Below are 17,521 nucleotides of genomic sequence, written 5' to 3'. Positions count from 1 at the left end.
GACGATCGCCGACTGTGTTCGCCCGCTATCATCGTGCTTTAAGTGTAGCCTGTCTTTGTGGGCACAGGTTCGCCCAATAAAAGCTAATTTTGTCTTTCACAGTATTGCTACTGTGTTATTTAACGTCACTACCACGTCGCAATATGTTCCATTATTTTGTAAGAGACGTTTGTTATCGAAATTGGGCGTTAATTACTTGGAGATGATCGGCTTCCTTTTTTGAAAACTGGGATAGCCTTGCCCAACTACCACTCATGTGAGCCTAAACAGCCGTTGAGTGATTCCTGAAATATGAGGGGTAAAGACAGGCAGTAGTAAGACAGATTTTGACGTTGATGCCACCTACCGCCGTGGATGACGTGTTCTTGTATGATTCAATTAATTTGACAATGCCGATGGGATCAAACGGGAGATTATGCATTAGCGGATGCGCGAAGCATGGTGGACCAGGCAAACTGTCAGGTGGTTCATTAGCAAAAACCGAACTAAGTATTCTGTTAAGAAAATCTCCAACCACATCTTCACGAATCAGAAGTTCAGAGCTATTATTAAGTGAAATCTCATTATATGGAATAGGATGAATGGTTTTCCAAAGTCATTTTGGTTTAGGTTGCACCATAGCTGGTAAAGTGAAAGAAACAAACTTGTGCTTAGTTTGAGTGGTTGATATGTCATATTCTTTCGCAACTGGTTCATACTTCTACCATGTGGAAGAAGAGAAAAGTCGTTTCGCTGATCAAAACAAACGTTTTTTCATGTTAGTTTTTTTGTATTATTAAACCATGGTGATGTTATTATTTCCCTTATTGTAATGGTGGAATGTAAAGACGGAGGAGGCAATGCATCTCACCTTTGAAAAGCAACCACTTCTACGGGACAGAATTTAGTGGAAAGTTAGTGTCGAAAGTATTGAAGTATTCTAAGAATTCGCGGTTTATGCTGGCATAGTCCCCGTTATCATAACTTGTAAATGTGTTTTTTTCTTTAGTACATTGCGATGAAACGAAACATGTGCTGTGAAATGATCGATCAAACCGAGCAACAGGGTGATAGAAAAATAGTTATCAGGAGAAGTTGTTAACACTAGTCCTAAAGCGTTGCATGATTGATGGATAACGAGTGTGGCATCTGGGACCCAAGCTGCGTTAAGCCGAATGTTACCAGGCCCCAGATCACTGAATGGCACCCTCTCGAACCTGACGTCAGAGGGTGGACACCGCTGCAGCACCCGCTACGTGAAGACAACTTGGCGCTGTCGGCTGGCCTCCTTTGCTCGATTTCTAGGAGCAAGCGCAAATGTCTCGCCAGTGAAATCGACGATGTGATGTTGGAAACCGCTAAAGAAGCGATAGTGTGAGGAGGAAGGCGCCTCGAGCTAGACAAGGAACCCGCGCGCGGTGAAAGTACGAACGAGCGCTCTGGGCGCCCTAAAACACCCTAAACTTCGTAGAGTAGCGACACTCTCCCCCTCCGCCTTCACTTCAACTCGTTTCTGCTCTCTTTGACGCTCCCTCCTCGACCGTGGCGCCGCCTACACCGCTCGAGCACAGCAGACGACTTCTCGCAGAGTGAATGCACGCATAGCAAGGCTTTAGGCGTTCGCGTTGGCCTTCTAACACCGAGTAACTTCGTGTAAAGCATATAATTTCTATACGGATGGTTATACAAATTCAGCAACGGCAGCTTTTGTCTCCTGATTTGATTGTTTGTTTTTAAGGTATCTCAACGAGCCCTAACGCTGTGCCATGACGACTCCGAATGTATCGCGTGCGCTACAATTCGGTACGCAACATTTGTCAAGTGAATGTCGCATGATGGTCTTGCGAATGGTTGTAAACACATTTACGATCGAATGCCAACGTCCTGAGGTTCATCAAGCATTCAGTAGCCTGAGTATTTGGGCTGCTGAGCACGAGGTCGCGAGATCGAATCCCGGCTACTGCGGCCGCATTTCGAAGGGGGCGAAATGCGAAAACACCCGTGTACTTAGATTTGGGTGTATGCTGAAACTCAGTTGGTCAAAATTTCTGCAGTCCTCCACTAAGGAGTGCCTCATGATCAGAAAGTGGTTTCCGCAGGTAAAACGCCATAATTTAATTTTAATTTTAGCCTAAAATACCGCGCTGTCCTTACCATGTGAATTCGCGGAGCGTATCATCTATGACGTACAAAGGATGACAGAGAGCACGAACGAACGCTGCTCTGAAGGTTCGAAAAAGTATTACAAGCTACAGTGCCGACAACGTGCGTGCTTGCCAATCTTCTAAGCATGCGCAATGGCTCAAAGGTGGACGCTGGTGCTATTGTGTTTCTCGTGCCTAAAAGTCGACAGAACTACGCGCGACCCATCATCGAGTCGGGATTCTGCGTATATAGGAAATGAAATCAGTTTCTTTGGTATTCTTTCGCGAAGCGGTAATGCGGCAACAGCGCTTCATTCAGGTGCATTATTTTTTCGGGTTAGTGACTCACGAATAACATTTCATTGTGCGTTACCTCGTTCGTTCACGAAGTGACGTACTTGTCGCGAACAGAGTTGCACTAAGGTGCATGCACTGGGGATGGTTGCGCTCACTCCGAAATAACGTTTGCGAGACATGACTTTAGTGATGACCGCGCAAATTTTGGCCGTGATGGCACGGCCGAAATTGCGGTAACTGAAATTATGCAGATTGTTCATATTGAGGCCCAAGTTGTTGTCTCATTACGTGTGTCTCAGAGACATAGGGGTCGAACGAGCTAATTAGTTGAACGAAGGAGTAAGCGAACGAATAAACGAACGAGCGAACGACGACTAAACCAGCCAGTGAACGAGCGGGCGACCACACATTTTCTTTGCGAGTGCTGCACCGCCACATCTTAACCTACGCACCCTCTTAAGCTGACACGAATGAACACGTACGCCTGAAAGACTTATGATGTTGTGGTTCGCCGACGACAGCAGTTTCGGGAGAGTGCGCACAGTTTTCCTTTCTATCGCAAATGCACCGGGCGACCGCCAATGAACAACACGAGTTAAGAGGCAAACAAAGCTATTGGCTAAATAAAGGCTAGTTAGTAACCACAAAATGCCGAAAGTTGCTTTCCTAAGACGAGTTTTTTCGAAAGATGTTTGATGCCATTCTCAGGAAAGGAGGTGGTCGCTGCGGTGCGGTTATGCATGCAATACATAAGCAGCATTCTTTCTAAATGCGGTCTGGAAAGTCCGCTAGAACGGCGGACAAAATTAGGGGCCAAACGAAGCTATGTAGTATTGTGCTCCTGTGCGGAACTTCGCAAGGTAATTTTCATTATACTTAATTACTTCCATCGTGACACAGCTTGCCCCTGCAAGTTAGTCGGTTGAGGCGAAGGTTTTCTTCTTCTTTGCTCTCGCCATGGGTACCGAGTACATTTTCCTGGACGACGTTCGTCGAATGATGAGAATGAACGCTTATAAAACAGGTTACAACCTCTACTTTGATTACCGTTTTTAATATACTTTTTTGTGTAAGCGCGTCATACGTATTCAAAAGTAAAACAACAAAGTTCTGAACTTCAGGCTGGCTTGTACTTCACCAGATATGGAGTTGGAGCAATCAGCGAACAAGGAAAATTGGGGGGGGGGGGGGGAGGTTAGACGTACAATGACGCAATAAAATGTCCACAGGCGTTCCAGTGTTTCCTTTTTTTAAACCGATATTTTTATTTGTACACTGATAAAGTGATGCTTCCCAAGTACTATCCGTTGGCCTGAAAGTGCATTGAACAGAATTAGTCCTATGCAAACCTAAACAAAAAATATTTTTGCGTTAGAAATGGTTACGCGATTTACTTGCGAGACAATAGAGTAAAGCATACTTTACGGATGCGAAACACTATAGAGCGTGGCGCAAGCAATGTTTGAGATAAACCGCTTGTCACACTGACAAAATTTACATTTCCCTAGTTAGAAAAAACTTTATATATGCAACGCCAAGTGACTGCAATTGTGAGCTAAATTTAAAATATGTATTCCAATACAACGACACTTAGCCGAAGCTAAATATATTGAATGAGCCCTGCGATCGTGCTTCATTTCTAAACCTGCGTAGATTGTCATTTACTCGCTCGGCGCGATGTTTTATGACTAAGTCACGAGATCATTTCCCTACCTCAAAGGCTGTAGGAATACGAAATTTCGTTTATTACAGAAATGAAATTGTGGAATTTGATGTATCAAACCCACCATTTGATTATGGGGCACGCCGTAATGGATGAGTCCGGATTCATTTCGATCACCTGCGGTTCTTTCATGTGCGCCTCAATTTAAGTATGCGCGGGCGCTTTTCGCATTTCGCTCCCATTGAAATGTAGCTGCGGCGGCCGGGGTCGAATCAGCAACTTCGAGGTTAGCAGGGCAACGCCAAAGTCACTGGAGTACCACGTCCAGGGGTTATGCAGCAGATACATTAAATATACAGCGTTTGCTGTCTTCCTAATGCTGTCCTTTTTAGGAGTAAAATTAGAAAAATCGAACACGGGCCATACTTGGAGAACACCATAATATGCTAAACACAGTCAGAGCACGAAAAAAGAACGCGTGAGAAGGAAGCTACTCTAAGCCGTAGTGTAGAAGACGACAATGGCGGGTCCTCCCCCCCTGACGCTACCGGAGCGCCGCTCTCAGTGCCGCCATCGGTAGCGCATGAGGCTAAATATACGTGTTTAAGACATTCCTAGCCAGGCTGCTTTCTGGTAATGAAGAGGCAGGATCGGGCCAACCCATAGTTAGAAAGTTAATATCACCAAGCAGACGGACAGCTTTATTAGGATGTGTGTTTGTTATCATATTTAGGGCATCATGATGTAAAGGCAGGAAAGAACTATCGGCACTAGGGGACCTATAAAAATATTAAAGCATAGACTGTGTGTAACAATGCATCGAAGCCAAGTCGCTTCCAGTTGTGAAGAAAGGTTTACCAGTGAACAATGCAGATTCTGGCTAGTGGCGATTTGTACACCCCCACGACGCGTGTTATGGGGTCTATCCTTCCGGAATATGTCACAATGTGAGAGGAAGGCAAGAATCTCGGTATCATCGACTGTTGTGTTAGGCCACCTTTCCGTTAGCAGTAACACTTCGCATGAAGATGAACCTATGAGACAATATAGTGCATTACATGTGGAAAAAACACTTCGAATGTTAGCGAGCAGAAATTATGATGTATGACGATTCCGTTAACGCGCATTGCAATTTGGCCTCAATATCGGCATGGGTATTCCTCAACAATCTGATTAGGAGTGTGATCGAAATAGCAGTTTTTTTTTTTGCATTTGGGACAAGCTTTTCATTTCACAACTTGTACCACAGTTTTCGAGCCCTTCTAATCTCGATGAGGCGTTTCTGGGCAAGGCGCGTGCTTGGAGCGACATCTTATGCAAAGGCATAACCTGTATCTTTGTATTTTGTGGCGAAGACAGGAGATTATTTCTGTCATTAAAGTGAGCAAACTTCACGGTTAGAGGCCTGCATTCTAGAGGTTGGGAAGACACGATGCGATGTGCACGCTCAATATCACGCGGTTCTATGTGTATGTCTGCATATTGATTACAATGTGCAATTATGATCTTCTCGTAGTCCAACCATCTTCCTTTCAATTAACTTCGATGCAACAGTAACCAAGATAATTTTTTCCGGATAAATATTGAGCACCGTTTAGCCCGGCAGACATTACTCTTTGGTGTACTTTAGTTGCATATCTCATGCTGTTTGCATGTAGTCGATACCAGCACAAGCTGTCTCAGTTTTGTCTAGCCTCGCTTTATTTTCGCTTAAGGTGTTGTCATAATAAACCACTTTATTTTTGCACTCCACTTTAGTTGCTCTAACACTACCGTCTCCTCAGATTGCAGTTCTTCCAATACATTAAGAATCTCTTGGTTGGGGCCGGGGTTACATTCGATATCACCAGCTAGCATGAGAAGCTTTAACAGCACTTGTGCACAGTCACGCACAAAACGCGTGGGCTCGGCAGCACCAAGAGTACACAATGGCTACTTGGCTTTGAGAAAAGGCAATAAGAATACATTACCCGTTCCAGGAAGAAGCGTGGAACGTTAGCACGAGCCATTGCTAGCGGGCTGCCGGGCCCACTGTCGGTGGCACATATGTGACATTGTTGTCGGCGTGTTCCTATCAGCATCGGAACCGGCACTTTTAAATATATAAAAAGTTATTGTGTCAAGAAAGCTCGCTTTTATTTACTTTATTGCAGGTCAGCCTGCAGCTGCAGCAGTTAACGCCCCCTGTCCGGATTGCTCTAGTAGGATACCAGAACACAAGTAAGGTATGTAAACCGCCATGATCAATTCGAGTAGCATACCGTGTCATACTTGCAGCCAAACGCCGAATATGTCAGCCTGTTGCCAACTGGAGCTCTGAACGCTGACGACACTGTGACAAAACTAAGGAAGTACGCGCCAACAAGTGCTTCCACTCGGCAATCTGACTTAGTCATTTTAATCACGGGGTAAGTAAATTTATTCCATTCATGTAAATAAAAAATAGAACTGCAGAAGTTTAAATTGAAACTTTGCAGTGGGACCCCGAATCACTGCGATATTATATTGTAATATAGCTTCTTGAGTCACACCTCAAGCTCGCAGTTTTTACCCAGGATTTGTAATACGATTTCGTAAATTGGGCATGCCTAAAAGTAAAGCTGCAAGTACGAGGGTTATTCAAGAAGTATGGTCGTTTCCTTAATTTAAATATTTACAAATCAGAGTAAAGTTTTATTTCTGCAGCGCCATCTGTGAATTTTTCGCGAAGGTAAATTATTTATTGTTTTGCCCCAGGAACGGTCTGCTTCACGGGGAATGCAGACTACAATGTCCGCGAAAATTGTTGCTCCCGCCTGTTGAGAAGTGCGAGGTGTAATTCAATTTTTTCGTGCAAAAAGGTCATCAGCTTCTCAAAGTCGTGGGGAGTTTTGTCCAGTTTGTGCAACTACAGCATTAAATGAGGGTCAGAAAATGGTCTCCAGACTTCAAAATTGGCCGCACAAATGTGCAGCATGAAGAGCGGAGTGGCAGGCCCAGCATCCGGGCCAATGAAGCGGATCAACAAGTGGGCCAGGATTTGGCATTATATAGACGACATTTACTAATGAATACATATTTTTTAGCATCAAACGGCCTTTATTTTTTTAATAGCCCTCGTACTTAGTATTGCGAATCCTCGTGGCTAAGAATTCCACAAGGAATGCGCTAAATGAATGGACAAGGTACGCATTCTAATGTGATAAAAAATTAAATTATGGGCTTTTACGTGCCAAAACCACTTTCTGAGTATGAGGCATGCCGTAGTGGAGGGCTCTGGAAATTTCGGCCACCTGGGGTTCTTTAACGTGCACCTAAATCTAAGTACACCGGTGTTTTCCCATTTCGCCCCCATCGAAATGCGGCCGCCCTAGCCGGGATTTGATCCCGCGACTTTGTGCTCAGCAGCCTAACAACTTAGCCACTGAGAAACCATGGCGGGTTCTAATGTGATAGGGAGACTTGGTTCTCTAATCTATGCAGCCTGCGCCCCAGCTTCAGCTTATGTATAAAAGGTTTTTTTTTTTTTTTTTGCGCACAGTTCAGTGCACTGTTCTGGTCGACAAAACAAACAGTCCACTCAAGCTCACTCACAATATACATGTTCTTGCTTGGGGCCTAAGTCGTACTCACGCTATCCAAAATTCTACTCCAGCGAGCTCGCTTCCATACTGACGCTCACCAAAATTCTACTTGGCTGACTCAGTGAGTGAGTGAGTGAGTGAGTGAGTGAGTGAGGAAACATTATTGCAGGTTCGGCGAGGACGCGAACTCGTCGCGCACCACGCTAGTCCCGCGTCGGGACCGGCAGGTCTAGCCCACTGACCCGGTCGCGGGCACGCTGGACAGCCAGGATTTGCTAATCTAGAGTGGGGCTAGAGCGAGTCCCACTCCTCCTTGATGAACATGGGGTATATCGACCCGCACTCCCAGAGCATGTTTGCTAGAGTGGAGGTCTGCCCGCAGGACGGGCAGGCGTCGTCGCAATATACGTCGGGGTAAGCCTCCTGTAGAACGGACAGACACGTATATGTGGTGGTCTGTAGAAGTCTCAGCGAAACGGCCTGCGCCCTATTCAAGGTGCGGTGAGGGGGGTGGAAAGATCCTTCTAGACATGCAGAATGGATTGGAATGGAAAAACTTTATTGCTGTATATCTCAGAGAGATTGGCGGTGGGCCGGTGTCTTCACGTCTTGAGTCCTGGTCGCTTCACAAGGTCGGCGCCCCTATTCCAGGGCACCGCTGAGTCTTGCTGCCTCGCAGGCATGTTGCACAATTGCCCGTTGGGCCGCGAGCTCGCTTCCTAGTGAGCAGACCCTCCCATTGCTCCACACTTGGGTTATTTACTTTATGGAATGCGAAATTACGTTTGCATTCCCACGTGATGTGGTATAACGTGGGGGTTGCCCCGCACCACGGACATGTATCCCTGTACTGGGTAGGGAACATTTTGTGTAGTGTGTGCAGGTTGAAGAACGTACCTGCTTGCAGTCTTCGCCAGCTGACTGCCACGTGTTGTATGAGCGATGTGTGATAGGGGGGGGGGCTATTTAATTCTCCTTCCTCTGTAGTAAAGTATTTCTGCATACGTGGGCTCCACCGTTAAGGGGGCCTCTAGGGTTTCCGACTGCCCTGCTCGGTGCGTGAGTTCGCGAATTAGGCTGTCCACCCTTGTGTTGCCCTCTATCCCGGTGCATGCCGGTATCCAGAAGATCCTATGTTTTATGTTTTTGCTAGGATGCTCTTTTTCGAGGAGTATTCTCAGTACTTCTTTACTAACTCTACCTTGTATGTAGTTCCTGCATGTTTCTTTGGAGTCCGTTAGAATTATCAGAGATTTGTTCCTGCGGTAACCTTCAGCCGCCGCTAGAGCTACGGCGACTTCTTCGCCCTCCGTTACCGTGCAGTTTCGCAGGGTCGCGCCGCCGATTGGTGCTCCCGTGTGGTCTACCACTGCTGCCACGACTCTAAACATTCTAGTTCTAGATGATAACGAGGGTATCTCAAAGAAGAAGCGGAATGAGAGAAGGACACACAATCAAGCTGGTTAGAAGCCCGGTGGTCAGCAGGGTCACGTACTCGCTCCCGTACCACAACATGACCAAGCACGATAAAGAACAGACAGAAACGCTACTAAGGAAAGCGTATAAGACGGCGCTACATCTGCCAAGAAACACGCCCAACGATAAACTGTTACAGATGGGCCTAAGCAACACCTTCGAAGAACTCGCGGAAGCGCAGCTCAATGCACAGATCGCCAGGCTCCAGCAGACTGCCACCGGTCGCAAGCTCCTAAAAAGAATAGGGCATAACACAGACGGAATAGACGATCGGGCAGCTAGCATCCCAACCAGCGTTCGCCAGACACTGGAGATTAGCCCCCTACCGAGAAACACGGACCCGAGTCTCCACGCCGCCAGATTGCAGGCACGAGCAGATTGCGTGGAACGAAACCAAGTCACACTAGAAAACACAGTATACACAGACGCGGCCGTATACCCATGGGACCGCAACACTAGACATGCAGAAGAATTACATAACCTTCATGTGATTAGCGAGAGCGTCCCTGTGGCCGTAGGAAGGAGGGCAGTCGGGGCTCCTTAAAGAGGAAGGGTGGTCGGTGAGGTCAAGCGCAGCCTCGTGAGCAGACTCTTTGAGTTTCGGGAGAGTGCCCTCGACCGACTCTATGCACCGCTCGAGTCAAGTGACTCAAGCGGTGCGTAAGAGCACATTGACTCGACCCGCTAGGACTAGCGGCTTGCTTGGCAACGCAACCCTTCTGTTTTGGAATCGCTATAAATCTCGGACCCAAGACCGTCTAGCAAGGCGAGGGTGACGGTGGCTTGCTCGGCGACTCCGAGGTGTGAAGTGCGAATCGCAGCGCTTTTGTAAATCTTGCCACTGGAGTCCACCATAATGATGGCAAAGGCCTTCCCATGGCTGTACTCCGCGGCGTCCGTGAAGCTTGCTCTAATGTATTGCTGCTTGAACTGCTTGAGGACCGCTGCTACTCGGGCCTTGCGTCTGCCCTCGTTGTGGACGGGATGGACGTATCAGGGCACAGGGGCCACTTCGAACTTGTGTCGAATACACCTAAGGATTGGGGTAGCGACCATCGAGAATCCCGCAGGGTGGTAACCCAGCTCTTCAAGGATGCGTTTACCTGCCGCTGTGGGGCTCAGGCGAGTGAGTTGCGCGCGTTCTTGGACTTCGCCAATCTCCTCGGCGGTGTTATGTACCCCCAGCTCGAGGATATCCTCGGTATGTGTCCTGATGGGTAGACCGAGAGCCTTCTTGACTGCTTTGCAAATGTAGGCGCTGAGCTTGTCTCACTCTGCTCTGAGCCAGTTGTGCATAGAACTCGTGTACGTGAAGTGGCATAGTACTAAGTGATCGATCAGCCTGAGGAGATTGTTTTCCTTCATGCCTCGAGGCAGGTTTGCCATTCTGCGGACAAGGTGAAAAGCGCTGTTGGTCGTTGCGGTGATCTTCCGGAGAGCCGTTCCGTTACCACCATTGAATTCGACAAGCATGCCCAGGACCCAAATAACGTCGACCCTGGGTATCACCCCCCCACCGCCCCGTCACAAGTGCGAAGGCCGGTGCTGCTTTCGGAGACTGGCTTCCAGTCTTTGGGTCTGCCTTCCTTCTCTTTTCGGTATAGCATTAGCTCCGACTTGGCGGGGGAGCATCGAAGTCCAGTGGGGCGGAGATACTGCTCGATCACGTCGATCGTCTCCTTCATGGCTTCTTAGGCTCTGCCCTCTCAGCCGCAGTAGCACCTGATGCTGATGTCGTCGGCGTAGATGGTGTGCTTAACGTCCTAGACGCGTACCAACCTTTCGGAAAGAGCAACCAAGTCGATGTGTCGATGTTAAACAGTGTGGGGGAGATGACGGTGCCCTGAGGAATGCACCGCCATCCGAGGGGCACATCTTCGGAGCGGAAGTCTCCAATGCGAAGCTTGGCCTTCCTGTCCTTTAGAAAATAGCTGTCGTCGCTGTGTAATCTGGACCGAGACCCAGACCCAAAATGGTATTGACAATGAAGGCGTGGAGCACGTTGTCCAAAGCCTTCTTGAGGTCCAGACCGGCAGAGCCTTGATGTCTCGGGAACAGCCATCCACAATCTGATCCTTGATTAGTTTCATGGCATCCTGCGTCGCGGGTCCGGCGCAGAAGCCGATCATGTTTTACGTGTACACTTCCTTCTTTTCGAGGTACCTATTGAGCCTGTTGAGGACGACGCGCTCCATGACCTTGCCGACGCTGGAGGTTGGAGAAACTATCCTGAGGGTGTCGATGTTCGAGGCCTTGCCGGGCTTGGGGATGAGTGCAGGCCGTCTTCACATTCTGCAGAGACAAAGCCTCTCTTCCAGGGCTCGTTGATCTTGTCGGTCAAAAAAACTATCGACGTGTCCTCGAGGTTTCTCAACATTCTGTTGGTGACTCCATCCGAACCCAGCCCAGCCTTGCGGTTGAGCCTGTAGACGGCCTGTCTAACCTCAGCAACGGAGAAGTCTTCGTCACGCTCGGGGCGAAGAGGGCCTCGGTAGTCCGTGAGTTGGGTCGCTGTATCCTCGTCGCGATGGACGGGCAGGTACTTTTGTATGAGTTTTCAGACGAGTTCATCGACCATGTGAGACCTGGTGGCTTCGTGAAGGACCCGGGCTAACGTATGCCTCCGATTTGAATAGGAGCAGCTTTCGTCAAGAAGGTGCTTCAGCATACTCCAGGTTTTGCCGTTGCGCATCTCTCCGTCGATAGTTAAGCAGAGCTCGTCCCACTGCTCTTGGCATGGTGCTTTACAGTAATCATCGATGTCCTTGTTGAGCTCTGAGATCTTCTTTTGGAGTCTGCGATTGAACCTCTTGCCCTTCCATCGGCGGAGCAGGGCGTTTTTAGCCTCGATCGGGTGGGTGAGTCTGCTGTCCATCCGCTCGAAGTCGAGATCGGTTTCCACTTTCTTGGTGGCCGCGGAAACACCGTTTCGGATGCCTCCGCACCATTCTTCGAGGGTGGCGGGTGCCCTGGCATTTCCGGGTTCTTCTGGAATCTTGCGAAAATAGTCCCGATCTGTGAACGTCAATTCTCTGACCCTACACTGAGACGCCTTGATGTTGGTCTCGAGAATGTAGTGGTCGCTGCCGAACTCCACCGCGTTGCTCTCCCAGCCCACGTCCTCGACGCTCCTGAGGAAGACGAGGTTGGGTGTCGAGTCCCGGGTGACGGAGTTGCCCATGCGCGTAGGAAAATCCTTGTCGGTGACCAGAATGAGGTCCATCTCGTTGGTGTTGTGCCACAGGTTGCGCCCCTTGGTAGTGTCGTAGACGTAACCCCAGATTTCGTACGGTGCGTTGAAGTTGCCGACGACGACCAAAGGTCGGGGGCAGGCCAAGTCGGCCGCTTTCTTGAGGATGGTATTGAACTGCCAGTGCGTGTCCCTGGGGTTATTATAGATATTGAGGACGAATACGCTGTTTCTGCGCTGATGGCGCTGCGGTCAGTCCAGCAGGATTTCAGCCATGACATGTTCGATTCTACCACTTGGCAACCTGAGGTCGTGGGTGAGATGAGTAAGCCCTTTGTCGATCAAGGTAAAAAAAAAACTCGCCCCCCGGGCCGGCTCGACATGGCCCTGTAGCCCTGGAGCGAGGCGGCGGACACTGACCGGCTGACTCAGACTCAGGAGAATTCTACTCAGCTGGGCACACCTGACTTTAATTTCTGGAAATTCTGCTCAGCTGAACTCACTCAGACAGATCAGAATTCTACACAGCCATGCTCACTTGGACTCTGACACAGCAGAATTCTAGTCACACGGCTCACTCGGACTCATACTCACCAGAATTCTACTCAGCCGAGCTCACTCAGATTCATGGGCTTGTCTGAGTCTGAGCGAGTCAACTTATGCGTGAGTTTACCAACATATTTGTGGCCCTGCTATAAAGATTAGCACTGGCGACTGTTACCTAGTTTGTTATTTTGTGTTTCGTAGTGTATATTTCGGCGCCTAAATTCCGTGGTGTGAACTGCGGAATGTTAATGTTTCTCAGAATTTATTTTAATTGTGTATCATCCGTGAATTTACACCATCCATCCTCTAGTCATTTTTTCCCCTGTTCTTCAAAGCAAACTGATTCACACTTTAATGTTATCTTCAGCATGAAATTCATATGGCACAGTGCCTGGCAGAATATTGTAAGAAGGCGTATTGCACCATTATAAAAAATAATGTTTTCTGCACCTAATGAACATCAAGGCCAATTTCTGTACACCACGGTATAACACTTTGAGCATTAGACCGTCGTTTTCTGACACACCTATTGCGTTAAAAGTGTACCGCTCTGCGGTCTTATTTATACGAAACAATTAGTTGTTTTGTTTATTTATCTAAACATTGATTATATTTTCCTTTTTGTGTGTGTCCCAATATAGTGTGTTTTTATAGACTACACGTACCCCTTATACGGTTTCTGCATCTGACTTTACGTTTAAAATGTTTTTCTGTAGTACTGACAAAATTAGCGCAAATGTAACGGCAACACATGCGGTGATATGCCCTGGGTTTACCTGAGGTGGTGTTAGCTGCACAATATTAGTGGATTTCGCGTGTGGATTCCCTAATTTTCGACTATGCACTTGCTAAGCGGTCAAATTACGGCTCTCTCAAGCCAACCCAGGCCACCAATGGTGCATATTCACTGAAATGAAAAAAAAATATTAGCAATTACAACGATTGAGCGGATTCTACAAGAAAGACGGCATAAATCACTTTTATGATTCTTTTTGCTAAATTCTGCGTTCTCCACCTGTGAAAAATTACTCAAGAGTGCCATCTTTTTTTCACTTGAAAGTTTATACTTCTGTATAGTGTGCCTAACGTACGTAGAATTTGTGAAAGATCGTGTAATATGCGAGGAATATTTAGCTCTTCTGTCCATGTTCAATAAGGACCTCCACGAATATCTCTGGAATGATACGACTTTTCAGAATCGATGAGAACTTATTTCTTTGTGAAAAATAAAATGAAGGCATACCATAATCTCACCAGAGCAGAATTGGCCACCCTGGTGCAGTACTTGGCCACAACCTCCTGTATGAATACAACACTCAAACCCCGGCCCTCAGTCCCCAGCAACCGCGAAGCAACTGACCACGGCGGTGTTCCGATCTGTGACGCAGCAGAGGGTGCTAAGAATTCCTGGCTCCGGACAGGCCGCCGTTGGGATCTGAACCTGGCACCGTTATTCGTGTTATTCGTGTATTCTCCGACTACAAGAATATCACTACACAGTGACTTACAAGTCGGGACGCCAACACCTGGTCCTAGATTGCCTTTCGCTACCCAGTCGAAGACGCGACCTCTACGTCTGATACTGACACCGACACCTGTGTTCTCTCTGTTTTTCCACTGCTCCATGTCGCCGACGAGCAGCGCCGTGACCCGTCCTTGCGTATCATCATTGACCGCCTGGAATCGTCTCTTGCCGAGAGTTCCCTTCGCTTATTCACACTTCAAATGGCGTACTATACTGCCACAACGTTCACCCCTACAGCCCTGCATTACTCCTTGTGATCACTAAACACCTTCGCTCGGCTGTTCTCCATGAACTTCACGACTTCCCCACTGCCGGTTACCTGGATTTGCCACGTACCTACGACTGCAAGCGCCGACGCCTCTTTTGGCAATGGCTTGCTCGCTCTGTTCGAAGATACGTAGCTGCGTGTGAGAAATGCCAGAGACGCAAGACACAATCGACGCTCCCTACTGGCTACCTTCAACCACTCGAAATTACCCCAGAACCATTCTTTCGGGTTGGTTTGGACTTACTTGGACCTTATCCTCTTTCTACCTCTGGGAACAGATGCTTCGCTGTGGCCACGGATTACGCCACGCGCTGCGCCATAACCCGAGCGCTTCCTACAAGCTGCGCCACAGATGTCGCCGATTTTCTTCTACGCGACGTGGTTTTATTGCAGGGAGTTCCGCGACAACTTCTCACAGACCGTGCCAGATATTCCTATCAAATGTTATCGTGGACATCCTGCAGTCCTTTGCCACAAGGCACAAGCTATCCACGCCATACCATGCACAAACAAATGGCCTCACGGAAATCACACTCTCACAGACATTCTCGCGAAATACGTCTCTTCAGACCACACTGACTGGGACGTCGCTCTAGGGTGTGTCATATTTGCTTATAATTCCTCGCGCCCCGACATGGCTGGTTATACCCCATTTTTCCTTCTGTTCGGCGCAGAAGCAGCACTGCCCCTCGACACAACCCTCCCTGTTCACGCAGCACCGACCACTGAAAATTCAGTTGACAGCATCGCTCGCTGTGCCAAGTCAAGGGACCGCCTTCTGAAATCCCGAGAGAGTCAAAGGCGCTTGTACGACCAGTGAGACCGAGACATGCGCTTGCCGCCTGGTTCTTTGGTGCTTCTATGGTCTCCGTCGCGTCAGGTCGGCCTATCAGAAAAACTGCTGTCTCGTTGCAGACACCCATACCGAATGCTTTGTGCCGTGACTCTCGTCACCTACGAGATAGCCCCTGACGCCCCATCTGCTTCGCAGTCCAGTGATATCGTGCACGTTACACAACTGAAGAAGTATTCCCCTCCCAGTTATAACATTTATACGCTCCGGGACGTCGCTTCTGCCGCCGGGGGATTGTGCTACACGCGTGTGGTACTTGATTGTTTGAACAAGGCGCGTGGGCGCCATTACTCTTGAAAAGAACAGGAACAACGAACTGGGCTAGCGCGGGCTCGCGCGGGATCCGGTCAGCGCTGTAACCGCTATTGTAAATATTGACACGTGTACTTATCTTTATCGGGCGACCACGTTTCGCCGCCTAACAAATGTTATCGCACAGCGCGGGACGCGCCTGCATGTATCCGAAGTTTCTGGAAAGTTATCGACGCTTCTATCCGCTGTCTGTTGTCGCCGAACCTTATGTTATCTGATTTCATCGCCTGACGCGAGTGGTGTAGAACTTTGTGGAAGACGCGCGGGCCCCAGCGATTAGTCTGGAACATTCGACGACTGCTGTATAAAAGCCGACGCGCTTGACCCGCTGATCGGATTTTCGACGATCGCCGACTGTGTTCACCGCTATCGTTGTGCTATAAGTCTAGCCTGTCTTGTGGGCACAGGTCCGCCCAATAAAATTTAGTTTTTGTCGTTCACAGGGTTGCTACTGTGTTCTACAACGTCACCACCACGTGACATCTGGTAAGTCCGGTCATGAGTGGTTATTCTTTCCCTGCAGATTCCAGTTGGCATAATCAGGTGTACTCCAGCGGTGCGAATTTCAGGCCCTTCCCATGCAGTCTTAACCTTCTTCAACTGGGCGGCGATGTGTCTATTCATGACGGAGTAATCAGCACCTGTGTCCACTAAGGCGGTAACTGCGTGGCCATAGAGAAGCACGTCGAAGTGGGTGGTTCTTTGTCTGGCGTTGCAGTTAGGTCTTGGCGTCGCATCACGGCTGCGCCGTGTTAAACTGAAGCTGGAACGTGGCGTCGTCAAGTCGTTTTTCGTGATAGCAGAACGAGCGGTGGTCGGGGGCTCGCCAAATGTCCGTCTTCCTCGCGTAGGTGCGATGGGCGACGGGTGGGCGTGCTGGCCGCGGCGGCGGCGGACCACGGAATTGCGGCGTTACAGAGCCCTGGCGCGGTCGCGGAGGGGTGCTTTGACGGCCTGCGACGGCGGCGTAGGTCATCGCTTCTGGCTGTGGCTATGGTGATTCTGGTTGCACCTGAGGAAGTCCAAGCGATCGGTGCACGTCTTCTTTCACGATGTCAGCGATCGAGTCCACACTGCGACGAAGGCAAGACCTTGCGCAGTTCTTCGCGCACAATGGCCCTGATGCTCTCGCACAGATCGTCCGTGGCCAGTGATTGAATTCCGGCGTAGTGGGTAGAGCTTGTACGGCAGTTGAATTGCCGGTTCCGCATTTCGAGTGTCTTCTCGATGCTGGTGGCCTCGCGAAGGAACTCTTCTAAGGTCTTCGGTGGGCTTCGTATCATTGCGGCGAAAAGTTCTTCCTTCACACCACGCATGAGAAGGCGGACTTTCTTCTCCTCGGGCATATCCGGGTCGGCGTGGCGGAACAGACGGTTAATTTCTTCCGTGAAGATGGCAACGTTCTCGTTAGGTAGCTGCACTCGGGCGTCTAGCATGGCTTCGGCCCTTTCCTTGCGCACGACGCTCGTAAAGGTGCGCAAGAAGCCGGTACGGAAGAGGTCCCATGTCGTCAAGGTCGACTCGCGGTTCTCAAACCACGTTCTGGCGGCATCTTCTAAGGCAAAGTATACATGCCGCAGCTTGTCGTCGGAGTCCCAGTTGTTAAAAGTCGCGATTCGCTCGTAGGTCTCCAGCCAGGATTCTGGGTCTTCAGTCGCTGCTCTATGGAAGGTCGGTGGGTCCCGAGGTTGTTGTAGGATAACGG

General features: G+C 49.0%; 1 protein-coding gene across 4 annotated transcripts in view; it reads left to right on the top strand.

The window, feature by feature from the left end:
* The window catches only part of LOC126522276 (venom metalloproteinase BumaMPs1-like), a 117,396-nt gene that overhangs the window by 46,578 nt on the left and 53,297 nt on the right, over positions 1–17,521 (top strand). For all 4 annotated transcript variants that reach the window (XM_055066315.2, XM_055066317.2, XM_055066316.2 and 1 more), the window contains exons 7-8: positions 6,237–6,308; positions 6,361–6,491. In XM_055066315.2, coding sequence (XP_054922290.1) covers positions 6,237–6,308; positions 6,361–6,491 — 203 coding nt within the window. The remainder of the gene's footprint in view (positions 1–6,236; positions 6,309–6,360; positions 6,492–17,521) is intronic.

This window comes from Dermacentor andersoni, chromosome 6, assembly GCF_023375885.2.
Source record: "Dermacentor andersoni chromosome 6, qqDerAnde1_hic_scaffold, whole genome shotgun sequence".
Taxonomy (NCBI): Eukaryota; Metazoa; Arthropoda; class Arachnida; order Ixodida; family Ixodidae; genus Dermacentor; species Dermacentor andersoni.
The sequence above is the reverse complement of the archived record's forward strand: the minus strand, read 5'-3'. Positions and strand labels throughout refer to the sequence as shown.